General features: G+C 40.5%; 1 protein-coding gene across 2 annotated transcripts in view; it reads left to right on the top strand.

Annotated features, from left to right (window-relative positions):
- BRSK1 (BR serine/threonine kinase 1) overlaps positions 1-20,895 on the top strand; it is a 439,309-nt gene extending 418,414 nt beyond the window's left edge. Inside the window, exons 18-20 of one of the 2 annotated variants that reach the window (XM_086930300.1) lie at positions 1,918-2,007; positions 18,154-18,195; positions 18,357-20,895. In XM_086930300.1, coding sequence (XP_086786426.1) covers positions 1,918-2,007; positions 18,154-18,195; positions 18,357-18,514 — 290 coding nt within the window. In that variant the 3' untranslated portion in view covers positions 18,515-20,895. The remainder of the gene's footprint in view (positions 1-1,917; positions 2,008-18,153; positions 18,196-18,356) is intronic. The other variant, XM_086930299.1, reaches the window with a different exon arrangement.
- Positions 20,896-21,104: the final 209 nt, after the last annotated feature.

Below are 21,104 nucleotides of genomic sequence, written 5' to 3'. Positions count from 1 at the left end.
GGAAAGACTTAAAGAGACAGTGAATTACTGAAGAGCAGAAATGACTAATTAGAAGAGAGAAGGGAAACTAGCAGATGAGACTTTGGAGAAAACTAAGAGGAATCAGCAACTGCTGAAGCAAATGGAGGGAATAGACTGAGAAATGATGGGGGACAAGCGTAATAGAAAGAGCTGCAGGCAAGATAGAGTATTTTTATACAAGGAAATAGTCCTCTAACAAGAGGCAATGTTCAGGTTACTGTTAAAAAAATACATATACATCTGTAATTTGCTGTTAATGGATTATGTAATACATCCTAATTATGCACATATTGGATTGACTTATCACTAAATATTAACTAGTATATTCACCAGCATCTGATTGTATGGGATTTATATTAACTAGTGAAGTGTGACGATGGTCAAGAGGAACGTCTGTGTAGGGAAAAGGGATGCTAATGGGTACACTGTGTGCCCTGGAGGTGAAAAGCAAGCAGAGCAGGAATGATTGTAATGTGAAATAAAAAAATCACAATAACAATGGCAGACGTTTAAATAGGTTTCTCTTTTGTTTTGTATATAAAAAGAGTTTACATATTCTTTAATACTGAAGCTTAATATTGTCATATTATAACATTTTTTAAATCTTAATATGTTATTTATCAGACTCTTAAAATATAAATAACAAAGCATCACAAAACTAATTGTAAAAAGCTAACAAGAAGGGAAATAAGCAAGAGAGTGAAAAAGAGAACCTAATGAAATAATTAAAAAGGCAACATGAAATAAAAGAAACTAAAACAAAGATCAAAGGTTCGATAGTAAGACAAAAGAAGGGGTTAAAATGGAAAATGAGTAAGAGGACAGCAAAACAAAGATAAACATGAAGATGCTAAGTATTTTTATTGGCAGTGTAATTTATGTCAGAAGTTTTTTTAGAAATTGAACTTTTGTAGCTAGTTTGTAAACGTAACTTTTATGGCTTTTTGCAAAAGCAGAATACAGTGTTGTTGTTATTGTGAAGATGCTAATTGAAGCAGTGGTTAAGGAAAAGAGAACATAGCAGGAAAGGGAACAGAAAGAATGTACACTGGACCAAGAATAATAAAGGAATGGAGAGGATAGAAAATTAAACCATGAAAAAGAAAATACATGAAAAAGAAGAGGAAAAATACTTAAAAACAAAACAATACAGTTGAAAATGAAACAATTTAGAAAGAAACTAAAATGAAGAAGAAAATATAAATATAAAAAAGAGAAACAAGCTAAAACTGTAGCAAAGTTGAAAGTGGGAGAAATAAATAAAGCAGGAAATAAGAGAAAGAAATGGGATAGCAGGAAAAAGAAAATGATGAGACTCAAAGTTTGGAAAAGGTGGAGAAATAATACAAATGAGACATTAAAATACTGAGAGGATATTATAGACAGATGCAAGCGCAAGAGACAGAAAAATGAAAGGAAGAACATTTTTTTAAAGAATGAAAAATAATAATTTGTATAAAAGGAAAGGTAAGAAAAAAGAAAGAAAATTGAAAAATAAACCAATACAATAAAGTAGAAGGGGAAACAAAATAAAAAAGGGACGGAATCTTAATAAGGTAGAATAGAAAAATAAAAAGTGTAGAAGTAAGGAAGACTGGAAGATGAAGGCAATGGAGAGAATGAAAAAGAGGTACAAAAATGAAAGCAAGGAAGGGAAGCTTAGCAAAGAAAACAAAAAAAGTAAGTACTTTCACACTGAATAAAGTGTCTTCTGCTGAATAGTGCAATTCATAGACTTCTACTTACCTGGAACAAACATAACTAACACAGGTTCCTGTAGCTATCCTGTTGGTGCCATTTATAGAAATGAACAGTGCTAATTAGTGTAAATATCAGCATTGTATACATTGTATGAACTGTCCCATCTTGCTACCTGCCCTTTTTTCTTCTCTGCAGGTCCCAGCCGTAGGTTTAAGAGGGTAGTAGAAACAATTCAGGCCCAACTCTTGAGCACACATGACCAGCCGTCTGTACAAGCCCTTGCCGGTAAGCAGGTTACTATATTTACACTCTACATACAAGCTCTCACACGTAAACACAGATTGACCCTTCCTTGAACAAGTGTTTAATAGTAAGTGAGTTGTGATAATCAGTAATTTGAACAAACTCTTGAGAGTAAGCAGGGAGGGATCTTTCAGCCATATGTTCAGGCTGTAATAGGTAAGAAGAGACCCATATTTAAACACAAGCCATATAGGTGAGCTTAGACAGCCGTATCCATTATGTAAAGAGGTTCATTGGCATGGGGTGGCTAAATTATATTTAGGTAGAGTATTTGTGCCTAGCTGCAAGGAAAGTTAGACAACATATCACTGCTTAATGGCAACTGGAATTCTAACGGGAACAGGCTACTGAGGTTTAGGGGTAGGTAGACTTGAGGAGAGAATGTGCATAGCCAGCTGGATTGTGGAACATAAAGGAAGATGAGTGGGACTTACTTTGAAGTAGAAGAGGCATGTAAGCTTGTGGCACCGGGCTAAGGAGAATTGTTAAATCAACTGTCAGGTTTTATGAATTTATAAAATATACTGATGAGTTCTTTTTGAAGGAAGGGGCAACCAAAATGTGGCAATACATGCTTTTTGAGGTTTTTGGAACAATGGTTGATCTAAAGCTGGAAGACCAGGTTATCAGTGGAGCTGTATGTAATGGGCTTTACCCTGTTAAGGAACTATGATCCACATGAGATTTTGGTTGATCAGAGTCACAATTCTTTTTCTGGGAGGTCTGAGGAGTGCTACTCTCCTAATGATGTAGAAATCCATCAGATACAGCAGACACTCACCTCTTTGCCTTATAGATTTATGTTGATGTTTAAGAAGGAAGATCTGACAAACTTACCTCAATAGACATCAATGGGAAGTTGAATGCTAAAAAGTGCTTGACTTAGGGGGTGTTTGACTTAGGGGTTGTGGGGTAGGAAGCACTTTCCAAATAATGAAGTGTATGGTCCAAAGGACAGCCCAGGGCGAAGGTATGGACAGATGCCACAGAGGCCAAGCTTATGACGCTTCATATTATATCTCGTACAAGTCCTGCGTAGTAAATTAGGCCGGCCACATTTAGGGGTAGTGCTTGTGAGACAGCAGTCAAGGGTTGGGCTGATGAAGCTGTGCTGATTATAGCGGTTTGAAATGCTGTGAAGGGGGTAGTTCCCAGTCTGCATGCAGATAAGCAGGAAGGAGTGGCAGATGTTGGTTCAGAGAGTGTGTGATAGCAGGAAACAGGAAGCAGGGCAGTATTTTACATGCTTTTGCTGTTTTATCAAAGCAGTTTGATAGTGGAGGACTGATCATCCTAAATGCTTTACAAAGCATCTAAATAAAGTAAAATAATTTGCTTAATCGATTGATGATGCAGATGTCATGGAGGCGGAAACAGGCATTTAGGTGAGAAATCTCATGTTGATTATTATGATGAGTTAATGAGTCATCGTGAGTTAATGCCACTTCAGGTAGGGATACATTTGCTGAAGTTGATGGTGGTCTGAAATGGCACGAGTATCAGGAACTTAAGCTGTGTGGTTTTTTGAACTGACTGTCAGACTGAGAATGTTACTGGTAGATGTGCTTAGAATGAGTATACTTATGAAGGGGTAAAGCGTGATATTTGCAAAGGTCTGTGAAATAAAGTCTCAAATATGTGTTCTGTATGGACTGGTGCAAGCTGTCTTCTCACAGGTGGTAAAGTCAGTCCTTCTGTGAGCTAAATGTGCCTGTATACATGTGAGAGTGAGAGGAAGAGAGAGCTAGACAGAGAGGGACAAAGGAGTGAGAGCTAGAGTAGATGCTGGGTTTCGGGTGGTTAGTTTAAGTATGGAAGTGTCCTACTTTGTTGAATGTGAAGGTTTGTAGGGGTTTAAAGATCTACGTGGAATCATGTGGGATGTAATTGTAGGTGAGTTTGGAGACACTTTGAGGCATATTATGTAGTTTGTGCAGGGAGTGGTATGAGTGTAGGTCTATTGTATTAAAGTAGTGAAGAAGAGATGATGCTGGGCGTATGGGGCTGCCAGGATTAAAGTCTATGTCTTTTCTAGCTGGGGAGTCAGGTCTGGTGGAACAAGTTAATTGTAATGGCTGCTGGAGTAAGGTCTGGGTCAGTTTTGTGAGAGCTGAGCATCTGTGACGGATGGAAAGTCGCTTTTGTGTCATTCCTGGTTGTGCCACCTTGTATTGACGAGAGCTTACGTTATATGGTGCATTTGAGGAGATGGGAGTTTATGATTGGGGATAGTCTGGGTCTGGTTGAGTTTATTTCAGGGTATGATGTGTAACAAGGTATCAATAGGTGCTACATGTGTAGTAGAGGTAGGGCAGAAGCACCTTCACATTGGATCTGATATGGTATATGGCTGCAAAGTGAGTCTGGAGGTAGACGGTAAATTTAAGTGCGTGGATGAGTGCAAGCACGCATTGAATCTTACACTCACTAATATGCATTCATAGGGGTATGTGTGATGCAATCTGTGCATGGAGGGGTTCTTGTAGGGGGACCATAGGAGAGGACTTCAACTTTGAGGTGGTTTGTGTGACTTACATCTTGGTCTGGAGTAGGGTGGCCAAGTCATGGTCTTAGGTCTAGGGTCGGGGCAGATTGGCACACATGGTCTTGACTATTGTATGCAAGTATTATCCCCACATCATGACCTCGAGTGACATTGAGTGATTTACCAGTCATCTGTTCGAGCCTGCACAGGTAAGAAGAGAGTGAATAACCAGCAACATGAGCAAGCTTTTGTAAATAAGCAGGTATTTTCGAACATTCAACTACATACATCTTCTCATGCTAGCACAGTCATAAACTGTTCTATAAACAAACCTTTACTGTTAAGCAGGTATTGATCAACACAGTCTTTGTGCAAGTTCTTACTGGTAAGTAGGAACTTATCGTCCAACGTTTTGTTGAGGTTAATTGTCAGCTCTATTTGCAAACCCTCACATATAAATGGAAATCTATAGTCTGCTTTATATACAGTCTATTATTGATAAACCGGCAGTGACCAGACATTAAAAATCCATGCTCTCGCAGGTAAGCAGGACATACATGATGAGCTGCTTAATAAATGTCCATGTAGGTAATGAGAGATTGGTTGTTGAGTCCTCTATACAGTTACTTACAAGCCGCAGTGAGTGTTGTCTTTACAAACCTTCCAAGGAAGCCAGGAAGTGATGAAACCACTCCGTGTAGAAACAAAACTTCAGGGTTAAACCAGTGTATGACTGGGCAAACTATAAACATGAACTAGCACAAGACAAGCTCAGGCATTGTCACTTGCAATAATGTACATGCTTTGAATTAGTCCTCATTTACAGGTTGGGACTATAACAGTAATATCAAACACTTTTATGTTGTTGTAGCCTATCAACTTAATTGTGACAATTTCACAGTCATTGAGGTGATGAGGCTTAAACTCCAACTCCAGCAGCCATATTCAGATTTCACTTGCATGCTACTTGGAGTTTCCGGGACATCTCTTCTTAAATATTGTATAAAATCTTCCTTCGTTGGAAGTGACATAGCTGCATCTCTTATACATAGCTTTCAAAAGGTTTCCTAGAAGTTTATCATTCCCTTAGGCAGCACGTGTAATGATCTTCTCCAAAGAGTTGAGCTCCTGTGGTGCGATTTTAGTGATCATATTCGATTCATTATTAATTCAAATTATGGCTTAAAGCAAACAAGAGTCCTGTTCGGGGAATATCAGTCCTGTGGCATGAATAACTGTACATGACTTATATGCCAAGTGCATTTGAAGCCTGCTTCCACATCACATATCATAGGAGTTTGACATTTACAAGCAATTATTCTTAAAACCCTTACAGACAGGAAGAGGAGAATGATATTCTTCAGGCCTGGCTGTCATTGGACCATGTGTGTCAACCTCGAAAAGCGCTTTAGGGAATACTACAGAGAGGGGTTTGGTTCCATCCACATGTTGTTGGACAGCAGTAGATGTTTTGATGGGACAGAAACTGTTTTTTCTACAGCAATGAGCTTTTGTTTGTGTATCCACCAGCAGCATGGCTACCTAGAGAAGTCTCGCTAACACATATAAAATATCAATCTTAAAATAGCATGGAGCTTGAACTTTCAGTGGCACACACACAGTTTTATTAAAGTGTTATTCGAATGTGGATAATTTACATCATTAATGTTAGACTGTACAGTGCAGTTGTGTGTTTTAGAGCAGTATGGGATGTCCAGGGCTAAAGTAATCCACACACAATTTTAGGTCTTCCTTGACAGCGCAGCTGTTGCCAGCCCTTATGTGATCAGCAAAAAAAGTACTTTAAGTGTACTACTGAAAGAGAGGCATAGCCTCTGCCCACATGTTGGTTCCTCTAAGTAGAGAATTTGACTGGCCCAATGTTATGTTCTTCCAATAAAATGAATGTTGTATTGATTTTTGTGGCTGGTGGCAAACCTTATACTATTATTTGAGTACTCCGTAAGTTCTGGTTACCAAAGAACTTGGACCTGCCACCATCCCAGTATACAGGTTAGTGTAGTTTGGGGTGAAACAAGTACTCATCACAGTCCCCCTTGATAGTTTGTATAGGTTGTCTAGGAAAAGAAAAATGTTATTAGACAAAATTTCAACGTACGCAACAACATTTCATGGTGTTGCAGTAAATAGAAAGAGCACATTTTCAAGAAATGATGGCAGTTGTTCAAACTATGTATATGCAAGATACTAGCATATGAGCTAGTCACACAAGCTGACATAGAATAATCCTCATGACAAGGTATTCCACCTGGTTCACTCAAAAAGTCAGTTGTGTCTTGTACATATGACACAACTTATTTTTAAATATGGGGCCAAAAAGTGGCCTATCTATCAAGAAGTCATTAGATGCCCCTGTAGGTCTACCTGGTGGTCATCTAGGGCTCCTATGTATTTGTGGGAGAAGGTTGGGTCTGTTGGATAGTCTTTTCTGAGAAGAGATATTCTTCCTGCTCTATTAATCCTTTGTCTCTCCATTCCCATTTTTCTATTACTCTCTCTAGCATCAATCATATCAATTAAACAGTAATAGTCTCTGTCATCAAGTTGACATTTAGCTTCTTCTGCATACATTTTCACATTCTGTATCATAATATTACCCCCCTTATCAGAGGGTTTTTATTAATATTGTTATTATTTTCTGATAGAGCCTAGTATGAGCTTTAAAAAAAAAAATAACAACTATTTTCTTGGTGTTTATTGGTATGAGTAGCCCCACATCTTGGATAAAAGCTGTTACTTTATTACTTCAGCAAAGTCCCGCATCAGGGTTGGATGTTTTGTTTTCATATGCAACTTGATGGATTAAAGTAGTATTACAAGCTGCACAGAGCGGCGTGCCAGCTTTCTTCCTTGGGGAGAGGCAAATTGATATTTGGCAGTAGCTGGCTGGCAATTGGCACCCAGTCGCAAAATTAGTATCCAGCATTTCTTAGGTGTAGAAGAGGGAAAGAGGGCTTGTGTGTGTGTGTGTGTATATATATATATATATATATATATATATATATATATATATATATATATATATATATATATATATATATATATATATATATATATATATATATATGTATATGTATATGTATATTTCTATATATATATATATATATATGTATATTTCTATATATATATATAGCCAGCACCAAGCAGGTCAGAAAGGCAGCAGGATCCGTATTTCCTTTGGCAAACGATTTAATTCCTTTTAAAGTAGTTTTCAAATTTCCACAAGGTGCGAGTGCAATCATCGGAAAGCAGACCAATGCGTTTCAGCCAACGACCTTCATCTGGGTTATCGAGTGTGCTGTACAGAGTATCTTTTAACAGGGGCTAATTTGTCCTGCCCGTCACCATAAAACCAGAATTTAAAGGAACATGTGCAACTTGACTTGCAATTATCTACAAGGCTGGTATCACAGTGATTTAAGGAACTGTTGTGTAGGAGGCCCCACATCACAAAATTGAACAATTGTACATCTCAATTCTGGTATAGTACCCAAGGGCATATATTTTGTGATGTGTAATATTGTTCACAAAATAATAGAAATGGCAACGCTATGTTGGTATCTGTTCAATCTAGTTGTCCTATATTTCTAAATCATGGTAAAGTACCCCATAATGAAAGTCACTATATATGTCAAGATATCTCCAGGATATATTTCACTTATATTTTCTATTTATTTAAATATTTTATCCCCGGACAGCAATTCACAAGACATAATATGACTTGAAAGTAACCCACACGCTATCACCATTAGACAACAAATAATATATGTCAGATCAACAATTTCCGGTGCCCATGTCAGATCTTAAGTTTTCAATGGAACTCTATTATGCAATACAAACACACAATCCTCAAAATTTCAAATCAAATAACGACATAAAAAATGCACATGGGGAGGTAAGAAGATACACTGTTAAGAAAATATCGAACCTAGAATACTTCTAAAGCGTGAAGTGGAATATTGCACAGAGACACATAGTCTGGTTTCATAAGATATAAGATTATACATATATATATATATATATATATATATAGCTCCAAACTCGCCTTACTGCTTCAAATCCAAAACTTGAAAAGACCAGCGTGGACCCAGGTTTTTTTAGTGCATTATTTTATTTTTGCCAATGCCGCCATGACGCGTTTCGGGAGATCCCTCCCTCGATCATATATATATATATATATATATATATATATCTATATATATATATATCCCAGTGGCAGTAACTACTGAGTAGTTATAGTTAGGTCAACATTTCCTCAGGAAATATGTTTTTTGTGTTTCTAATAACTTTGGCACCAGTAAACGAATCTCCTCAAAACTTTCCAAAAAAGTGCTCTTTTTTTCTAGTTTGTTCATGGAAAGTTTCGGGCGGTCTGTCTTGCGGTAGCCAAGAAAAAAAGGGGACCCAAAATGCAAAACCTCCATGCCTTTTCCATAGACTTTAAGAAGCACTACTGCAAAAACTGCTGACTCGAATTACACCAAAATATGGTAGAAAGCTAGATATTGGTCCGCAGATTGGGCTTTCTGTGATTTGGTGGAAATCCGTTCATTCATTTTTGAGCAATCAAGGTTTATATAGATGTGTATATCTAAATAGTTGGGCCCCTGAGAGGCTCACGAGAGGCTCGTAGGAGCACCAATTTAAAAATAGAGTGCTTTGATTTGCCCTGGGAGGTTTTTTCCCTTGAGCCATTTTGCTCCTGCAGGAGTCAGACACCTGCAGGAACGAGCACTCTGATTGGCTGCCAGTAACATGAGAAAAATGTTGCTGGCATGCATTACAGGACTCAAGGACTTAGTCCCCTGTCCTGAACTTAAAACAATAAATTAACTAAGGGGATACCCTGCCGGCCTAGGCTCCATGGGTGGGGGCGGGCTCCCACGTAACCCCTTAGGGCCAAAACAAAAACAAATTCACAATTTCTGCTGTGATCCTACAATAGTTACACGGGATCATGCAAAAAAAAAAAAAACAGTGGTTACAATTTTTTTGTCTATTTAACGGGAGGGGCATCAATAGGGCCTCCCTCCCGGAGCATTAAAAAGGCCTTAGGGACCGCATCCAATCAGGACTGTAACTTAACTTTGAAGGGAGGGGAGGCCATGCAGCCCCCCTCCCTGAGCCTTTAATGGCCTGTGCCAGATCAGACACGGAAACATGTGTTTACTTCGCTCGGGTGGGAGCATTTTCAAATCGCCTGTCAAACTAGAGCAAACACATAGTCTGCTCACAGCAGGCAGGAGCTTTAAAAATGCAACCGCCAGATGAAAGCAGACTTGAGATCTGTTTCCCTGTCCACACTGATGGCAGCGAAACAGAACAACATATTTCTCCCACCTGGGGGAGAAGCACAAATAGCTGCTCCTTCCAGGAGGGAGCAATGCCGCCTCCTGTACTAATTGGGGAGCCAGCTTCGGTCACGGTGTTCCTGGGGCTCCCTGCACGGCCCTCAACATGGGCTTCGTAGGTGGCTCAGGTGGTATGATGCGGGCTCTATAAAAAAAGGTTCCCATGGGGCCAAAATAGGCCCGGGGAAGGGTAATGTGTGGATCCTCTCCCCTTTCAAAAACACTGACAGCTCCCGAGGATAGGGTACCTGGGACCTGAGAAGGCTTTGGGAGATGGGGCCACATTTCAAAGGGCTGAGTTATGACTTTAAGTCGGCCACAAACATACTAAGTGCATTGGACCCTTGACAATTTGTAGGTAAGATCACCATCCTAGACTTTCTTTTTCCTGATAAGTGCACTTATCACTTACAATTTCCTTCAAGTTAATCTTATGGGAGTGGAGGGCTGAGTTCAACATGGAAGAGGCAATATGTCCATCTCTCAATCTGAAGTTTGGAGACCATAATGAGAGTTGTCAGAAATTAAAAAACCTTACTTGAAACAGTGTCATTTTGCGTCCTTCTTACCTCAATACTGAAACTAAACATGCCAGGAGCAAGTAAAGATAGAATGGAAACAAGTATAGTGAGATTTGAAAGGTCAATTAGTTCTATTAAAAGTGCTGAGTAATATCATTAGAATTGGTATCCGTTGCGGGGTTCCCTCTCTAACTTTTTGTATTTTACCCTCCTGTTTGTTGACATAATTTCTGTTAGCTTTTTGATTCTGCTCAGTTAACCACTGCTAGCTAGTGCTCCTTCCTTAAAACATGATACAATTAGCCTATTCCCAATTATCATATTTAATTGTCTTAAAAGTTCCTAGTTAAGTGGTATTATATGTACCCAGGAACCTTAAATGTTATTCTACTAGTGGGCCTGCAGCACTGATTGTGCCACTCACTTATGTAGCACTGTAAACATGTCTTCCATTGCAACCTGTGTGTGGGTTTTTAAATTGCCATGACGACCTGGCAAAATAATCCTTTTGCCAGGCCCAAACCTTCCTTTTTAATAAATATCGGTCACCCCTAAGGTAGGCACTGGACAGCCCAGAGGGCAGGGTTCAATGTTTTTAAACCGTAGGACTTTCAAGTTTTTTTATGTCCTAATATTGAAAAACTCTTAAATTAACTTTTCACTACTGCAAGGCCTACCTCTTCCATAGGATAACATTGGAGTTAACTTATTATATTTAATAAGCTGTAATTTCCAAATTGGAAGAGAGAGGATGTATCCTTCTGGCTGGATCGGTTGACTTCGGACCTGGGAAACCGGGTTTGAGTCTCGGCAATGACGCTCAACATCCTGTGATTCTGGGAAAATCACTTAGGGGCATATGTATGAACCCATTTCCCGTTTGCAAATGGGCCAATTCTCAGAATCAGGCCGCTTGCAACGGGAAAAAGCCTTTTGGGATGTATCATCCCAAAAGTTCCTCGCAAAACAGGGAATTGCAAAATTTGCGATTCCCTACATTGCGAATGCATTTAAGGAATTGCAGATTGCGATTCCTTAAATGCGATGTAGAAAGCACCCAAGTTGTGCAATTTCTCCTTAAGAAATCTCAAATTACCACCAACTTCAAGTTGGTGGTAATTCGCGATTTCTTTGAAAAATTTACTTTTTGTAATTTTTTAGAGTGCCATGTGCGCCACAGATGCACACATGCTCATTTCAGGGGTGCTTAATGACACCCTTGCACCCTTAAAATTGCATTCGCAATTTGCGAGTACCTAATGGGTACTCGCAAATTCTGAATATCTTCCCATTCATTCCTATGGGCCTCTAGGCCCTTAGGAATAAATGGGGAGGTATTCCTTAATTGCAATTTGCAAATCGCAATTAAGGAATTCCAAGGAATCGCAAAATATTTGCGAATTGTTTATTACATCATATTTTGCGATTCTCAAATAGCGATTCTCTAACGATCGCTATTTGAGAATTGCAATAACGGTATTTGATACATATGCCCCCTAATGTCCCGTGCCTAACAAAAACGAATGTGTTAATCAGTAACGAAACTGGTGTTCATGTAAAGCGCTCTGATACCCGATGTCTCGGGTCTTATTCGCGCTTTATAAAACTCTAAAAAAAAACTGTTCATGATTGATGTCTTTGGAAATGTGATGAAAAATCCTATCTTTTGGTAAAGTAAGATTTTAAATTGTAATTCCGAAAGTTGGCATTGTCCTGCCTTAACGATTTAGGGCCAGATGTAGGTAAATATCATTTACCGATTCTAAAATACCGAATTTTACAGATTCATTATTTTAGAATCGGTAAATGGTATGGAGCTAATGATTCGGTAAATTTTACCGAATCCGTAAAAATCGGTAAATACTGATTCGGTATTTACTGATTTGGTATTACCCATTCATTCCTATGGGCCTGAAGGCCCATTGAAATGAATGAGAATTACTGATTCGGTAAATACCGAATCGGTAATAGGGGGTAGACTTACAAGGGTTGCAGGGTTTCACATTGACACCCTGTTGCACCCCTGAATAGTGCATCAGTGCACATGTGGCACACATACATGCCCTAAGGGCATATATGTCTGCCACATGGCACTGTGAAAAAAGCACAAAATTGCTTTTTTAACGGTTTTCGTTATTTACCACCAACTTGTAGTTGGTTGTAAATAACGAATCCTTAAATGTGAAAAGCACTCACTTGAGTGCTTCCTACAATAAGGATTTGGTAATTTACCGAATCAGTATGTTAAGAATTCGGTAATTTACTGATTCCTTAAGTTACCGATTCGGTAAAATACCGAATCCTACAATCGTGCCACTTACATTCCAAATTCCCAATACCGGTCGGTAACGGCCGAAATTCGGTACCAACCGGTATTGGGCCTCCTACATATGGCCCATAGTGTCTGTTGCCTGTCTCTGGGTCACATGACTGGGTTTAGCTGACAGTTGGGCTTTGTTTATTCCTCTTAGACAGCCACACAATAGAGAACAAAGGGGTGCCTGGATTGGCCATCCCTGACAGGATGGGAAGTGTACAGTCCCACTTATATTTGAATAGGTTGTGTCCTGCCTCTGCACAAAAGGTTGCAACCCTCCTGTAGTTAGTTTGGAGCTAGGACAGGGAAGGCAGCATACCTGGGGTGTTCAAAGGGAATTTCTAGAAGCCCCGCCTTCCAGAGGAAGGACATCAGGTATAAATATTGAGCCTGAGACACCAACTCTTCAGTAAACTTCTGGATCTGTGGATACTCTGCCAGGACTGGCTGCTGTGCTGCTGAAAGAACTGCCACTCAGATGAACTGCTGCCATGCTGGACTACTTCCTTGCTGGACTGCTGCCTTGCTGGACTGCTGCCTCCCGTGATGACCTGCTGATTGCTGCCTTCTTGCCTTGGTAAGAAGGACTGCACGTGCATTTATTGAACCCAGCACCGCAGAGTGAATTCTAGGAATAGTTGTCTGGCCTCTTGACTTGAGCCTCAGGCACAGAAGGCTCCAACAGCCTCGACCCCCAACACCTGAACTCCTCCATCTATGAATCTACCCTGACAAGTGGTCCTACCCAGGTCCTGGACCCATGGAAGGTGTTCTGCTAGCCTCTGCAGTGCAGCACAATCTTGAGCAAAACCGAAACATAGCCACTGCTGTGTGAATCGCCCTTACGCAAACGCCTGCATTGCCTCACAGCCCAAATCCTCATCGGAACCAATGCACCCTCGATGCAGGCCCTCACATCCCTTGTTGGTAGTTGCCCCTATGCCGGACTCCGCATTGCAATCTTGCAGGACTCGGAACTGACACCTCTCCTGGACTGTGATATGCATCCTCGACATTGAACTTTGCTCCGCAAGCCTGATCAACAGGATCCTTGATGACAATACAGGCACTCACACCGCAGCCTTGCCACATCTCTAACTGACACACTGCCTTGGCTGCGTGACGTGTCTTCGCCGCAGACTCCCGCAATGTTATGCAAACCCCTATTTAAGGTACTTTGTTCAGCAAACCTAACTGTGCCACTATAGCCAGTCAGCGCGATTAGATATCCACAGTTGGTGCTTAGTGCTTTTTAAGGCTATTTTCACGGAAATCTTTCAAATTTCATATCTCCGATTCTACTGATTGGATTTTTGTTGTTTTGGTCTTGTTTTAGTCATTAAAAATAACTCTACACAAGGCCTCTAAGTTAAGAATGACTGCTCTGTGACAAGCTACCAGAGGGTTATGCACAGGTTAATTTAGGGTTGTACCTCACCCTGAAAAGGATTGTGGTTGCTTCTTGATAAGGGCCCTCAAATATATTTACATAAATATCAAGCAAGTTATTCATAAACTTTAAAGTACAAATATTGTTACTAATTAGGAAGAATTGACAGTAAAACTAGTGATAAACAACTCAAATATTGTGTTGTATATAAAAAAACAAGGATGCACCAGGTCTGCCCAATTATCACCAAAGGCAGAAGTTGTGAGCTTGAAGCATGTTTCTTGATACTTAAATATTTGTGAAACTGGTTAGTAACTCAGTGTATTCTTTGAGAAATGATCACCTGCCTAACATGAGTGGAAACAGAGTCGATGTCAGGCCCATCAACTGTCTTCTCTGTAGGATGGTTCACAGATAAAAATATTTGAAACATAAGAGATCAGGAAATTACATAACATAACATGTATATTTGTAAAGCGAACGTTCACCCAAGGGTATCTTGGCCCTGAATAACAGATGTTTATTGTTACCCAACTCAATCGTAATGATTTTATCGACCTTGGAAGGATGAACAACTGAGTGGACCCGCTGAGATTGGAACCTGTAACCATGAGGTCGAACACAGGCCCCTACAATGGAAGCATCAGTCCACTAAGTCACAAGACCCGGAAATTCAGAGTCTTTGCAAGCAGACACTTCCACCAAGACAGTTTTAGCAATACATTTTGATCCCTTGGTCAAGGATTTACATTAACACCTTCCCACTGATACCACGCATGCAATGAGATTCATGTTAATAATGAAAACTCATGTATAGCTCACTATTTTGGATGGCGTTGTTTGACAGCATGCAGGCTGATTCTTTACACCAGAGTTTGGGTGAGGCAAGTATTGGGCACAGATCTGCTAGGACCGTCAGACCCACATCCGCTCAGAACTAAGGAGTAACCTTCATACTCTATATAAAAGCGGCCTATAGTAAATCACTAGCTAACATATGAACTTGAGGACCTAGACATCACATAGAGGTGAAGATAGATCATATAAAGTTCCATGGCAGGTTCCACATTCAAATGATATTTTAAGGAGTGTGTAGTGTCGTGACCAAGGACTCCATCCATTGTTGGCTTTATCTCATCAAAACTTGCTTAACATTTACATTTAGCAGACTCATAGCTTCAAGACAGTTAAAACTAAGTTAAACTCTTGGCCATTTCAAGGTTCAGGAGATGAGCCCTCCCTGTGTTTGAAATTGGCAACATGGGACATTTTACGCACTTTTCTCCAATTGTGAAACCTGTTCTCAACTTAATACGTCTAGGTAAAGCCATGGAGGCCAATTTAAGTCGATGTATAAAGCAGTGGCGGCTCCTCCACTATGGTGGAGGAGCGTCGCCTGTCAGGGTCCCTCAACCCCCAAAAGGAAAGGGTTCTCAGTTAGTGTGATCAGCCTTAGAAACCCCACAGAGGCTAGAATAGGCCAACACTTGAGGAGGTATTGGGCAAAGTGGAAACTCAAGATGGCCCCCAAGAAGCTAACTATCGAGCAGCATGCTAGTTGTTACCTAGCGCAAGGCAGCTTGGAATGTCCAGGTGAAACGCCTGCATTAGCGCTCACTTCACCTGAGGAATTTGAGAAGTAGGACGTTTCCAGAGATTCAGTTCGAAGTTAGGGAAAATAGCGTTGTGCAGCAACACTTCAACGCTTACCTCATGGTGTCCTGTTCCAGTAGGAGCGAGCGGTGCCATTCCGGAGCGCAGGTCAGTAAGCTGGTGATATTTCGTTTTTGGAGGTTTTGGGCATGTGTGTAGGGAGTCAGAAGAAATTGTAGTCTCCCTCGATAGCGCATTAGCAGTTGTTTAAGTGAGCATACCACGCCTAGTGGGAGTAGTGTAGAAGAAAAGGAAGAGTCGGCACAAGTCGTTTGAGCAGAATTTGAGCACTCAGGAATACCTTGTTGTTTCAGTCCCAGACAATTCTTAGAGCATGAGTTGGTTACTGGCTTTTGGGTGATAAAATTCACAACTGTAAATATATATTTAGGATGAAAAGGTTACAATTTAGGTGAACAAAGAACACGTAAAAACGCAGTTTCAGCATATAATTAATAATCCTGTAAATAGGAATACTTACCAGAGACCAAGAAAGAGTCCGCATCATCAGTAAAGAATTACAGGAAGCAATATTATAAACATCAAATGAAGAATGGCGTAGGTCACAAGTTAACTGGTTCAATCATCTGTAAACCAAATTGCACTAGAAAAGAAAACGCAAGAAGAGTGAAACACTAGAGGAAGAACCAGAAAAAACATATTTTATGACTGTCTCTTCTCTGTCCCACCCCTTTTCCCCCCAGTGGGTTCCACAGTGATTCACAAGAAAAAATTACGTGTTTACTAGAAAACTGTTGTGGGGCTTTGGGAACCGAGGTCGTTCTGCTCCCATGCATATTGTTTGTTGCACGTCTGACATAACCCCACTGCTTTCAAGCAGTGCGAGAAGAGGAATCATAACTTAATAATAACTTTCAGTTTGCGGACAGAAGAGTGGGCGTGGCTGCTCTGCTCTCCTCACAGAGCAGGTAGGATTGGAGTGGTTTGCCCACTCAAGTGCGCAATGACTGTTTGGTCGGCCCACTCAGGACGCCCAAAGCAGTAATGCTCACTTCCCTGTTCTCCATGCAGGCTGCACTACAGCCTGCATGAAGAACACGCCCACCCCTACAGCCCCTGGCTGAGTGCTGTCTCACTGCGCTTTGATAAATCACAACGCTGCACTGCAGCATTGTGATTAGCTTAGGGGAGGGAGCCTGGCTGCCTGCTTCCTGTACCTGTAAGCGGATGGACTCAGGAGAGCAGGAGAACAGAGTTAAACAAAAAATAAATTATAAACCCTGCCCCCCCTCGCGACTCTCCCATGACCCACTCCCCCCACAACACCCCAACACCCCTGTGACCCCACGGCCCCTGCCCCCCCCCCCCACCCCGCTACCCACGAGCCGTGCTGGCCGCACCTGGTATGAAGCACAATAGCATTTTGTATTATAGAAGATCACTCAGCCTTTTTTCATTGGGGCATAAAATCATGATTATTCTGGGGAAAAGGCCTCAGAGTAGAAGCAATTTATTATGTTTAAAATATCTTGGAGTGTCACTTAAAACAAAGCCTTTTAAAATCCAACAACAGGCCCAAAAAAGTTATTACTTACTTTAAGCTTCAAGCGGGCGCACAAAAAAGCAGGTGAGGGGCAATATAGATGATGAAGAAATCAGGTGAATGATTCTAAACCAACTGAGTTACCCTCTTTAAATAGTAGCTTTTATGGCTTCCTCCGTTGTTGCTAGGGCACTACATCAGTAAATACTACTTCCATTCGATGTGGATTGGAATGGCGAGGAAATGAAAGTGTTCAGTCGTCCTGTTGATATCTTTCACAGGCTTTCCGGCAGAGACATATACCCATACCTAATAGGCAAACTGTGCATGCAAATTCAAAAATAAAAAATGCATACACATTTCCATAAATTTGGGTCAGCCCTCTTCATCCAGTGGTCGGTTCAACTGTCATTCATATTTTGTTTCTGAACAACCCCAACATACGTCATGGGGCAATGGGCTAGCCCACTTCACATGTTAGCTCTCGTACACTCTTCATGACAGCATTTTGCCTGATCACATCTAGCTAAAAAGAAGGGGACTTTGGTGCCAGAGCTGGTGGACAATACTTTACTTGGCCAATGTTTTTTTTAATTTCCATCCTTTGTCCTTTGTATTCATCTATGTGTGTTTATACTGTGTCTTCAGGCTATGGTAATTCACACCCAATCGTACCTTTTCTAAGCATCAAAAGGAATACATTAGTTTTAATACCTGCTAAGGAGGGACCCTTACTGTTCTATCAAACATAAATGTAATGCTTATTTTTTTAACAAATACAAAGCATATGGTCGCTACTTTTAGGCTGTGACATGTTTTCTTTTCTCTTTCTTTTCATGGCACATTCTTGTGATAAATAATAAATCTAAATTAACCATCATACCAGCTTGCAGATGCCAGACCTATTGCCTTGGCCAATGCTTGTATGGTAAGCATATGTCCGCACTTTTAGGCTGCAACATGCTTTCTTTTCTTTTTCTTTTTGTGGCATATGCTTGTGATTATTAATAAATACAGATTACCCATCGTACCAATTTGCAAATGCCAGACCAATTGCCTTGGCCAATGCTTGTTTTTTCTTGTCCTCAGATGAAAAAAATGGCCAGCAGAGTCGACCGCCGGGCACCCCGACTCGCAGTTGCCAGAACTCCATTCGTAGTGAGCCGGACATGACGGAGCACCACCGGCGAGGCTCCTCCAAGGATAAAAAACTTGTAGCTTCCAACGGGACTCAAACGCAGCCATGACACCACCCGCAACACATCAGGGGAAGAGGGACACTGAACAAAAACTAGCCGAAGGAACAGCAGGAATCAAAAACCTGACAAATGTCGCCTTGGAACGGGGTTCCGGCAGAAGGGAGGGGAGGGAAAAAGGAGGTGACAACCACACAAGACAACAGGACAACAGAGCAGATGCAGAGATATATGGACGCAAGCAGGCCGAAACTGAACAGGCGGGATATTGGTATTACTGTGAACATGTAAATATTTCCAGAAAATCAAAAACAGAGACAAAAAAACAAGAAAGGGAAAAAAAAGGATCTTTGCAGAAGAAACTGAAAATACAAGTTGACGACATCATGGTTTTCTTTAGTTATCTACTTATCAATTTAATTTCCCCCTCAATTGGCAGCTGATGGCCCAATGAAGACAGCCTGTTTCGATTATCCTTTTGTCTTGGCCTGGAGCTTTTTGTTCAGACTGTTCGGCCTACACGGACAAACTCTTTTTTCTCCTTAGGAAAATTTATGTATATATTTGTTTATTTATTTTATTTATTTGTCTCTTTTGTCTTCGTATTTTTTTTTATTTTTATTTATATCACTTGAAGGAACATTTATGCAAATGCCAGCCTGTTGCTTGAAACGAGACAGGTTTTTCACTTTAACTTTTTCAAAAGGAGCAGCATTCCTTTTTATTTTCCAAGGCAACTGGGCCTGTGGGTTAGGCAGTTCGATGGCTGAATGCTGCATATGTACGCCTTTCGCGACATGTTGGTTGGGTGATGCTGGGGGCTGCTTGGAATTACTCTGTAGAACACATAGCCCTACCTCTTCTTCCAGATCATGAGCCATCTGTATGTTTTGCTTATGAAAGACTTCAGAGTTAATGCCTCCTGGCTGCTCGAGTTTGGTAATTTGGCAGCTCTACCTGCTGTCCAGTTGGCTTTAAAAAGCTGGAAAGTCTAAGGTCTGACTTATTACCAACTCCACCTCCTATATTTGTCAATCTTAAAAAACATTGACTTGCCCGGTAATCTTCACCATTTTAATTTTGAAAATCCACGTTTGTGTCAGACCTCAAAGAGGCGTTAATTCCTAAATACATTTTGATAAAGGATGGAAGAGCACACATTTTAGACTTTAGATGCAAGATGAATATTTAAATGTATTAAAGATACAAACCTTACAAAATTAGATTGCTATTTACAAAAGTTAAGTTTCTGAAAGAACTGAAAACCCATCCTAAATCTTCTATTTTTATTATGGTGCTTCCCTGGGCCCTTTATCATAAGAAGTAAACTGGTGCAGGTTCATGATATAGCAAGGAAGGAAAAGCACTAATTCATCGGATGAAAATACGGGTAGGGAGGGTAAGGTATCCACTGCCTTAAAGCAAGGGAGAATATTGCCTTTTGGGATTACGAAGGGCCAGAAGACCTAATAAACTCAATCGCAAGTATTTAGAATTGCTGTATAAGGACTAAAAAATCCTTCTGTACCTAACTCACAAATGCTGTCCTCCGCCAAGCAATCTAGGGCACAGTACAGGATTTAAAATGCTACCACAGAGGGAAATTGGCTTTCACACGCCACCCATTGGTGGCTCTTGTGGCCATGAGGAATACACAGCATATGCTGGGTGCAGCTTTCTTAACATTTTGCAGAGTATTTTAAAAGGACGCTGTTGTCAGTAATTCATGAGGGCTGGCTTTTATGGAAAGATAACAAATGCAGATGGATTTCGACGCTGACTCCACCAGTTCTGGGACAGGCGAAACCTCAAGCACACTAGACATCCCTCGCATGTTGCTCCGCAGTATCCTTTACGAAAGTGCTTTTGCTGGTTGTAATTCAATTTATTTGACACTAAGAATTAAATACAGATGTGGCTCTGACCAAATAGTTTCACTACACTCTTGATATCATCAACGAAAGGGTTAACTCATTGATTAGGAAGTCTCTCGATAGAGACTAAAGGCAACATTTGCGTCCATCTTTGAAGAATAACATTTGTAAAACCCCAGATATGGATCCTGAAATGATTGCATATTTTTAGTTGGAGTGATCTCAAGAAATGTTGGCAGGTCCCTAAAATTGTGTATGGAAAAATCTTTATATTAGGACCAATGGCACTCCTCTTTAATATGCCAAAAAAGGTAGCATCTTTGTGGACAGGAGTAGATCCAGAGAGTGTTTTGTCCACATAGGAGGACTATTTCCAGAATTATGACTGATTTCTGAACATCAATTTTGAATGAAAGATACCTGAAGCTAATGAATTTGGGGGAAAGAAGCTCTCAAGGCAGATGGAATTAAACCAGGAACATCACTTTACAGATAGGACACATGACAGATAGGGTCCAAGTATTTTAATAATACAGTACACATCATTAAAAATGAAATTCCCTTAATTAACCAAGTGAAATTAAATGTGAAATCCACCCTTCTTCTCATATTGGTGTGCATAGAGTTATTATCTCATGGTTGTTCTCTTTCTATCTCATTGTTTCATCCATGCCCAGGCTGAAATGAAGGCTCTCGATGGCAGTGTGCCTGAATTGCCAGCCTTAATAGGAAAGAGCGCTACAAAAAGAGATCTGTGGCAGAAACCT

Source organism: Lissotriton vulgaris, chromosome 7, assembly GCF_964263255.1.
Source record: "Lissotriton vulgaris chromosome 7, aLisVul1.2, whole genome shotgun sequence".
Lineage (NCBI taxonomy): Eukaryota > Metazoa > Chordata > Amphibia > Caudata > Salamandridae > Lissotriton > Lissotriton vulgaris.
This window is presented reverse-complemented; position numbering and strand designations above follow the sequence as displayed.